Source organism: Lagenorhynchus albirostris, chromosome 7 (assembly GCF_949774975.1).
Source record: "Lagenorhynchus albirostris chromosome 7, mLagAlb1.1, whole genome shotgun sequence".
Classification (NCBI taxonomy): Eukaryota; Metazoa; Chordata; class Mammalia; order Artiodactyla; family Delphinidae; genus Lagenorhynchus; species Lagenorhynchus albirostris.
In genome coordinates, this window is record NC_083101.1 from 4908018 (window position 1) to 4918100 (window position 10083).

Sequence of the window (10083 nt, forward strand, 5' to 3'; positions counted from 1 at the left end):
CATTGTCCTTGGTTCCCAGGTGACGGACCATGCCACCACCGCCCTGCTCCACTACCAGCTGCCCCAGATGCCCGACGTCGTGGTCCGATCCTTCATGGTAAGTGGCTTAAGGAGTCACATCTCCCCCTTGAGCCTTGGCTCCTTAAGTGAGAACAGGCAGCTCGGAAGGTAGCTGGACCGTCTTTAGCTCGCAAGGGCCTCGCAGGGGGGAGACGGTCCAGTTTGGAAATGATACTTCCTTTCAACTGGGAAGAGATCTAGGAGAAACCATGTCCTGCTTAATTAGCTGGTGTTTCCTATCATTGCCGAACACATGGTGGTTTCAGAAGTGACCTTCCAGCACAGTTTCCAATGTTGATTTAGTCAGTAGGTATTTATCGAGCTCCTGATCTGTGCTGGGCCCTGTGCTTGGCGCTGAGCAGGTACCGTGACACCGTTCCTCCAAGACCCCTACTCCTTAGACTTCCAGGTCAGAGCTCACGATGGGGAGTGACCCAGAAACAGCCATCCCCCCGGTGTGCTGGGGTCGGCTCCCACCAGCTCTCGTTTAATGTTCAGAATTTCTCGAGCTGGTTGTTCGGCCGTCGGTGACTTGACATTGAACCAGAATATTCACGTGCTGGAGATCGGTCCTGCACGTCAGGACTCCCCTCTGCCCCCGGCTCCCACCCCTGGAGCCAATTCATTGATTGATCACACGCCCTCCAGTCCGTCTCAGCAGGGCCAACAACTGGCCCCACCGTATCCTGGCAGACGTGGCCAGCTGTTTCAGCACCACGCTGACGGGGCTTCGTGCTCTCACGTCGCTAGGCTCCGTCTCTCCCTGCCGCTAACGCTCCCATCTCAACTCCGGCCAGTAAGGCTGCCCCATTTCAACTCCGGCCGGTAAGGCTGCCGCATTTCAACTCCAGCCGGTAAGGCTGCCCCATTGCAACTCCGGCCGGTAAGGCTGCCCCATCTCAACTCCGGCCAGTAAGGCTGCCCCATCTCAACTCTGGCCGGTAAGGCTGCCCGTTAGAGAACATACTCAGCAAATGGGCCCGTCAGCAGGCGCTGCTCAGTGCCAACAGCCAGGCGGAGTTCTGCTCGTCCGATCCACCTCGTCACGTTTGCTGCCGCAGTTACGCTTCTAGGAGCCTGTAGTTCATTTCTCAGAAAATACAGCCTGGCTCATTGATGGGCCCACACGCTGGGGAGGTGAAGAAGCAGACCTGGGGCTCAGCAGAGTCGTCGCGCAGGCGCTCTCGTGTAGAGAGAACTGTTGCAGTTGGCTGTCTCTAGCGGGTACTTCCTTTCTGGATGGATCGAAAGACTTGCTCTTTAACCTGACGTGTGGTAATGCCCAGTTCCCCTTTGGTAACTGACTTTGGGGTTTGGGAAGAATAAATAGTTTGACTGAGTGATCCACTGACATCCTCATGTTTATTGCCAAAACCTTGAACCCCAGCCTCTGGAAGGGGGACAGGGTGGGTGAGCCGCGGTCTGCCACCAGGAAGGCAGCTGTGCTGAAGCAGAAGCGTTTGTATCCGTCCACTCGGCCGACCGCCCCAAGAGCAGTTTCCTCTTGCCTGATTCAGGAGGATGTTAAGTGACAAGATTCGCACACCCCCGTCGCAGTGGGAGCTCGCCTCACTCGCTGGCCTGTCGCTGTGGGCTTGGGTTGGTACGGTTGTGAGTCTCCTTGAGTTTGAGCATTGAGTTATGAGGGTCTCGTCCTCATGTGTGATGCCCGAAGGACCTCTGCACTCTGCACCCTCCGGTGTGTACTTGCCATTGATTACGTTATGTGGTACCAGGTTGTCCCTGCCCTCCCCCCAGGTGTGTCGGGCCACGCTGCGACAGTGAGTGGTGACCTCTGACATCAGAGCAGAAGGAAGGCACGTTGACCTTAGTGGGGAATTCTCCACTCACCCTCTCTCCGCACGTGTCTGTGGCCACCTCTGGGTGGTGAACAAGGAGAGGATCAGTGCTGACGTTCGGGACTCAGAGGAAATGTGGTCATGCCCCCGCCGGGCCGTGAGGCTGCGCCGTGGTTCGCGGCCGCTCCTCCGGGAGTGCTGCCTGCCTGAGAGTAGGGATTTCTATTTTAAAGTCCCCTTAGTGGGGAGGGGCCCAGGGCGCCGGGACTGAGCATCAGCAGTGCTGTGACCTTGTGGGTTCTGCACAGAGCTTGCTGTAGAATCCCAGGGCACCTCCTGGGGGTCACAGCCACCTCGGGCTCTCTGTCCTGGTGGTGGTTAGGCTTGACAGGAAGGATGACGTCCGAAGCACCCGGATCCCATTTCTGTCGTTTCTTTCCTCGCTTCTCTTTTTAGACCTGGTTAAGGAGCTACATGAAGCTGTTCCAGGCCCCATGCCAGCGCTGCGGGAAGTTCCTGCAGGACGGCCTTCCCCCGACCTGGAGGGATTTCCGAACCCTCGAAGCCTTCCACGACACCTGCCGGCAGTAACCCCGCCCCGGCCCCGGGCCAGCCCGCAGACCCCCATCCAGCACCTTCCCAGACAAGCCCTCAGTCACAGCGATGGCTCAGACGTGTCTTTGCGGCCCGGATAGCAGTACCGCCGCCCGCTCGCTTCCGCAAAACAGCATGTCGTGCGCTAAGGCCGAGCTTCCTGAAGAGCAGATCCGTCTCTGTTAATGGGACCGTTGTACACCTGCACTGGCGCGTGGACGGCAAAGGGACCGTCTCAGGACCCACTATAAGGAAGTTAGGCAGCATGTTCTCCCGTGTATGTCCGCAGTACTAGTCCATCGACCCGCCTGGATCCATGTTCTAAGTCATTTTATAGTTGGAATGAGCCTTTGTGTCGTGCTCAGTTTTTTGTTTTGTTCCATAACTTATTTTTATAAGCAATAAACCTTTTGTACCCAGGACAAGGCTTTGTCTCCGGTTTCTTAAAGTACCTTTTACGTTCAGTTCCGTGAACATGTGAGCAGATCTGGTGGGCCTTTTGAAGGAAAAATAACTTAGTAATGTCTGCGTTTGAAATAATTCTTTTTTTTTTTTTTTTTTTTTGCGGTACGCGGGCCTCTCACTGTGGCCAGGCTCAGCGGCCACGGCTCACGGGCCCAGCCGCTCCGCGGCATGTGGGATCTTCCCAGACCAGGGCACGAACCCGTGTCCCCTGCATCGGCAGGCGGACTCTCAACCACTGCGCCACCAGGGAAGCCCTGAAATAATTCTTTTTGAGGACACATTTCCCTGTTTCTTGCTTTCGGGAGAGAGGGGAGTGTTGGCAAATATTCCATTTCAAAGACATTTCAGCGGCTTGAAAAATGGATTGTTCTTTTTGAGGGAAAAAGTGCACAGATGTTTCATTTTACTAAACCGTTCACACATACATATACCAAAGGGAAAGGACTCTTCCTGTGTTACCAGTCCAGAGTCCGTGTGAGCGGGCGGGACAGGTGTGCCTGGCTTGTTTGTCCCGTTTTGTCCTAAATATTTCCGTGAACAGATTCCAGCCCAGTCTGCTGAGTTTATTCAGGGCCTCGCCCCTGACATTTAAAGCCATAACCTGTTTATATGAAGAAGTGTTGACCTGCTGAAGGTCTTGAGAAGGACAGGGGAGTCCCCAGAGCTTTCCGCAAGCCCAGCCTAGGTGACAAGTAATGTCCTGTTTGTGGTGAACAGTACCGGAGAGATGCTGCCTTCCGAGGTGTCCAGAAGAATGGGTGGCTCCCACCTGGGTTCTGATACCACCCAGTCCCTCCACGCCTACCCCTGCCAGGCTAAAAAGGCCCAGAGGATAAAGGGGGTTTAGTGATGGGGGAAGCAATAGAACGGTGCCACTCCAAGTATGGTCCAGTAGCTGTGGCATCATGGGAGCTTATTAGGAACGCAAATCCTCGGGCCCCACCATGGGCCGGCTGAATCAGTGACTGGGGGGTGGGTCTGGCAACCTCGTTGTTAACAAGCCCCGCAGGTGGCTGATACGGGCCCGAGTCTGAGAACCACTGGTCTCTCTAGGAGGCGGCGGTGCTTTCAGGGGCCAGCTTGGGGCAGTAGCGTGAGCGGCAGCGTGGTGTAGCGCAGGAACGCTTCCACACAGCGGGTGATTTTAGATTAAATACCAGGGTTTATCACATTTACGATGCCATCACTTGTAAGATGCACCCCTATTTCATGATCCCCTAAGAAAAGCGTGCTGCCAATTAAACAATGCCACACGCTTTAATGCTAATCCTGTGTGACACATGAATCAGTCACACCAGCCTTTCATCGCCCTGAAATTCCTTTCATGTCTTCCAAGGGGGGTTGCAGTCTCTCCTGCCTCAAGTCTTACTGTCTTAACATGTGACAGGCGATCCCTTCCCAGGGCTCCCGGGAACAGAGCATAACACAGCTGCACTGACTTGCGGGTATCTTCCTTTCTTTGGTCTTGTAAGACACTTGTTTGTTGCAAGAAAATCCCGAATTGAGGACATTGGGTGTATAATCACATTTTGTCGCATGGCATTTAAATGGCAAGTAGGCTGACCCTGTGCAGGACATATGGGTACTCAGAGCTCGTGTGAAGTGACGACAAGGTGAGTTGGGGCATGTGCTGATGACAGGTGCATCCCGGCTGCCAGCTGGCTGACAGTGCACATCAGGGAGGTTCACATAAGGGGAAACCAGCCCTCTGATGATTGATGGGATTGTGGTAACAGTACCCCACATTGTAAGAGAGCTATTTGGATTTTTAAGTGTTTGCAGCAAATCTGAGAGCGTCCTCGTTGGTCCCAAAGATCCCTCCACCCCCCGCCGAGCTCTGTTTCCAATGGAGAGAGAGCAGACCTTGAGTTCAGAGCCGTGGGCAGGCAGTGGTTTCTACTTAGACTGAGTGACATTATTCCTATCCTCTCTGCGTCATTTTCAGTGATACCTACTCTCTGTGGCCACTGATGCTTGTTCCCCATTTGCAGGCATGATAAGAAGCTTCCATGTTAAACTAAGGCACTTAGGCGAAAAAGTGAGACCATTAGAGAAAAATACTAAATAATAGCACACGCCAGAAGCTAACACAGCATCGTAAATGAACTATACTTCAATAAAAAATAAACAAATAAAGGAGAGCACAGGTAGTGTAGCAACAGCAAAAAGTGCGAAGGGCGTGCCTGGGCCAGGGCCTCAACTCTGGCCTCCTACTCTCAGCTGTAGTACTCAGACAAGTCACTCGTCCTCTATGAGACCTCGTCCCCTCTCCCGCAAGACGCCCGGCTGATGGCCCAGTGATGGCAAGGCAGGAGAGTTGGAGGGGGCGGAGGGCTTGTAGATGAACATGATTGGCCATGAGCAGATAATGACTGAGGCTGGACGTTGGATAGGTGGGTGATGCGTGCTACTCCTCTATTTTTTTTTTAACTTTCCCTCATTAAAAGGGGAAAAAATATAAGGGTCAGGCTAGTCAACCTTTAGGGCGTTCCCCCCTTTGACCTTCTCCTTCTTCAGTGCCAAGTGGGGGAAGCTGAAAGGGAGGGGGCTGGGCTCTGGAAAGGTGAGAGAGGGGCCGGAGGGTGAGAAGCTTGTTCACCAGATCCCCGAACACTCGGTGCCTAACAGACACCCATGAGAGAGCCTGGCTTTGTGTGTCAACCGTTCAAATCTAGAGAACATGTTGACCTGAAATGGGCAGAAGTAGAGGCTGGAGGTGGGTTGGGATCAGTTCCACGATGTGGAGTGGGGGGAAGCTGGGACCTAATGCTGCTGGGGGCATAGCCACTGGGTCTGGAACCATCCTCTGGTACCCCTTACAGAAAGGAGCATGGCCATCAATGGGTGTGCCAGGCCCCCATTCCTGAGACTGTGCACGGGTGAGCCCCAGCCAGGACGACGAGGTATTTTAGTGACTTAATTACCACCCTGACAGCTCAGCATCTGCTCTGTGCCAGGCGCTCTCCATGTTGTCTGCTTTACCCCCAGGTGGGTTCGTACTGTTCTCTCTGTTGTGTGCTCGAGGCCTGGAGGGCCTGGGTATCCCGCTGCCCGCGTCGTCGAGCTCCATGGCTACTCAACAGCAAAGCTTCCTCCCCAGAAGCAAAGGGACTAACCAGTCCCTGCTCGGCCGAGTGTGTTGTGTCAAGAATTGCCCGAGAAGCGCTCGGCCCGAACTTGGAAACCTCTGTCTTACAGATGCTTCCCTGCCAGGATAAGCAGCAATGCATCTACCGCGTACTTTCTGCCGGCCAGGTTCCTGTTAATCAGCAGGGCGCCCGTTAGGAACTGACAGAATGGAATGAGGAGGGCCGTAAAAGGTTGTCCAGATTTTCCCCGCACTAAATCGGGGATTGGCCTTCTGGTATCGAGGGATGTTTTTACACTTCACACTCCTGAAAGCTGCAGGCGCAAAATGACGATCTTTCAGTGTTAATGTGCAAGCTCTCCATCGCATTTAGAGTGTCAGAGTGTGGGCCTGATGCTATATCCAGAGCCTTTTAAGGTCACCCGAGCTGGGAGGAGGAGAAGGGATGGCGACTTCAGCCGCCAGGATTCTCACAAGGTCCCGAACCCCCGCCGACTCGACGGGAGGCGTCTTGGGGCCGTCGGGTCTGCAGACAGAGGACAAAATCTGACGACCCACCTTGCTCGTCGGTGCCTCGCAGCGTCTGCATCCCCACTGGCGTGCCGAAGTTGAGCGGTGGGGCTTCCACTGTCCTGCCTTCGACAGGGAAGGGTGGGCCAATTCCGCTCCACCTGCTTCTTGGGGTGCAGCCGGCAGGGCTGGCCTACCGCAGACAGAGCTCATTCAAGGCCACACCATATGTGCCTCAGAGACGGGCCTGTGCAGGGCGTTCGTGGACAAACCTGTCCTCCAGTTGGTCTGCTCGGGGAATAATTGGGCTTCACTTTCTAGGCCAGGCAGGTTTTTCTCGCCATCTCTGCCGTCCTTCCCCCATTCTCATCCCCACCCCCGCTCCTTGAATCCGTGGAAGGAACCTCAAAACATCACTCCCAAGTTGCATTTTAAACTGCTGGTTGGCTGTTCCCTATCATTAGTACTCGAAGAGATAAACAAACCTTCAAGTTCACAGGCACATCCCAGGTAGAGCATCGTGTTGGCAGCTTTCAGATGATTAGTTACTCAAGAACAGCTTCAGCCTGTCTCTGTGCTAATGGAGTTTGAAATTCCAGCTGCACACTGGCTGTCCTCGGGGACGGTGGGAGCGGTGGCTCGGTGCTAACTGAACAGGTGGGTCCTGCCACCAGTGCACTTCATCTGCATCATGGGTCCCCCAGCTTGATAGAGACAAAAGAGTGAAGTGTCCCTCTGGCCAAGAAGGTACAGGGAAGGTAGGGGACGAGGGGGGCGATGAGGGGAGGGCGGGGGACAGTGAGAGGCCATGAGCTTGCGAGCCAGCCTGGGCCGCTAGCAAGCTCCACCAGCCCCCCACCTGTGGGGTGGGTCGTTACTTAACGCGTTACTCACCCTTGTCTAATTCTTGGCCGTCATCTCGATCGCAGCCTCGCTTTCTTAATTCCAGAAGGAATACATGTGTTCCTTTTATAGAAAATTAGGTGATGTGGACAAGCAAAGAAGATAATACCCGTCATTCCCACTAGCGAGAGACAATGACCAGAGCACTTCGGTGTATACCTTTCCAGACCTTCCTGTGGACGTGTTGGCGCGTGCACATTTTTTGTAAAAAGCAGATCGTACTGCGTACTGTTTTGAAACCTGCTTTTTTCCGTTTAGCAAAGGCTAAGTTACTCCAACACAGAGGCCCCAAAACAGTGGCTTAAAGAGTATAGACACTTACTTGTCTTCCACTTCAGCGCCCCAGAGGAAGGGAGTGCTTCAGACCCCAGGGCTGCTCTCCTCCACGCGGTCACTCAGGGAGCCTGTCCCTCCATCGTCTCACCCACGTGACCTAGGACGTGGTCTGCGTGGTGGAAGCTGAGTCACAGGCACCTTCTGAGTTCACAAAAAGGGAAAAACGCACAGGTGTTGTAAGACCAGACCCAGCACTGGCATGGATCAGTTCCACTTGACCTTCATTAACAAGAACTTAGTCCCATGGCAGACCTGGCTGCAAGGGCTGCTGGGAGGGTGCAGTCTCCAACTGGGCACCTGTGGGTCCGGCGGAAACCCTTGTCCTGGAAGAGAAGGGAGCAGCCTCCGCCGAAAAGCACGCCCTCCTGTGTCAGAAGCGTGAGCAGTGATGCTGCCCTGAGGGTTTTGTGTTCCTTGTCTCATCCGTCCTTGGGTTTTGTGTGGCGGTGGCCTTCCATGCTTTGATGACCATAATTTAGGCAATGAATCTCTCCTGGATGTTTAGGTTTTTATTTTGAAATAATTATGGATTCACAGGAAGTTACCAAGGCACGTATGGGGGGTCCTGTGTACCCTTCACCGGCCTCCCCCAATGTCAGCGTCTTGCACGACTGTAGTATCAATACAATGTTCAAACCACGAAGTTGACGTTGGTATGATGCATAGAGCTTGCTTGGATTTCGCCAGCTACACGTGCGCTCATTTATGTGTCTGTGTGATTGTGTGTCTGCGTGTAGCTCATGCAGTTCTATCGTGTGTGTAGCTTCGTGGAACCACCACCACCATCAAGATGTCTAGCCGTACCCTCCCTGCAAGACTCCCTCATGCTACCGTTTTCAAACGACACACGCCTCCTTCCCCATGCCTGACCCCTGGCCACCCCGTAAGCTGTTCTCCGTCTCCAGAATGATTTTATTTCATGAATGTTATATACATGGAATCCTGCCGTATGTATCCTTTTGAGGTTGGCTTTTTTCACTCAGCATAATTTCCTTGAGGCTCATCCCAGTTGCCGTGTGTATCAGTAATCCATTCCTTTTAGCTGCTGAGTAATATTCCAGTGGTTTCCACACCTGGTTTAACCATTTATCCACTGGAGGACGTTTGGTTGTTTCCAGTTTGTGGCCATTATCAGTAAAGCCGCTGTGGACACTCGTGTACAAATTTCTGCATGAAAATAAGTTTTCATTTCTGTGGAATATATATGCCCATGAGTACAATTGCTGGGTCATATATTAAGTCCATCTTTAGTTTTAAAAGGAAATGCCGAACTGTATCATATTACATGGACACCGGCAGTGTATGAGTAATCCGGTTTCTCCACGTCTTTACCAGCCTTTGGTGGTGTCACTGTTTCTTATTTTGACCATTCCGATAGGTGTGGAGTGACACCTCACTGTGTTTTTTACTTGCATTCCTCCAGTAGCTAATGATGTTGAGTAACTTCTCATGTGCTTCTGTACCATCTGGGTATTGTCTTAGGTGCACTGTCTGTGCATGTCTTTTGCACATTTTCTAATTAGATTGTTTTTAAATGCTGAGCTCTGAGAGTTCTTTATATATTCTACGTATGAATCCTTGGCAGGCATGTGATTTGCACATATTTTCTCCCAACTGTCACTTGTCTTTTCATCCTCCTAATGGGGTCTTTTGCAAAGCAGATATATTCAGTTTTGATGAGGTCCAATTTATCAGATTTTTTGATCATGGGTTGTGCTTTTGGTGTTGAGTCTAACCTGCTGGGTTTCAGATGGTTGTTTTGCTGTAGTGATCATTGTTGCTCGCCCTTCCCTCCCCCCTCCCCCCTCCCTGCCTCCCTCCCCCACCCTTCTCTCTCCCTCTCTCCCTCTCTCTCTCTCTCTCTCTCTCTCTCTCTCTGGAGGTCCCCCCCACCCTTCCATCTCTCTCTGTCTCTGCCTCTGTCTCTGTCTCTCCCCCTCTCCCAGCAGGGACCTTAGCTGCCTTCTCGTTCAGCCTATTAGACAGTCACTCAGGGCGTCCAAGGCCTGCAACCCGGTTCCTCACTCACCCAGCAGGTCAGTGACAGCGTGAGGACCAGAACGGAACTCCCTCAGTCAACGTGATTTCCGCTTCCCCAAAACTCTTCTCGGAAAAACACTTGAACTGCAGTGTCAAAAGGAAATAGATCCCGCTACAGCACAGCGTCTTAAAAGAAAGCGTTGGCAGTGACAGACTTGGTTCACCGCTCGGCCTGGGCCCCGGAGAGCAGTGCTCTGATACAGCCCCTCTGCCAGGAGTGATCTCATATCAGGGCTTGTCGCCCTCCCTGTCATGGGATGGCAGTCGGGCAGCATCCTGCGGTCAGAT

General features: G+C 53.1%; 1 protein-coding gene across 1 annotated transcript in view; it reads left to right on the top strand.

Moving 5' to 3' along the window:
• The window catches only part of MED27 (mediator complex subunit 27), a 199184-nt gene extending 196306 nt beyond the window's left edge, over positions 1-2878 (top strand). Inside the window, exons 7-8 of the mRNA XM_060153990.1 lie at positions 20-97; positions 2316-2878. Of these exons, the coding sequence (XP_060009973.1) occupies positions 20-97; positions 2316-2450 (213 nt within the window). The 3' untranslated portion in view covers positions 2451-2878. The remainder of the gene's footprint in view (positions 1-19; positions 98-2315) is intronic.
• The last annotated feature ends 7205 nt before the right edge of the window (positions 2879-10083 follow it).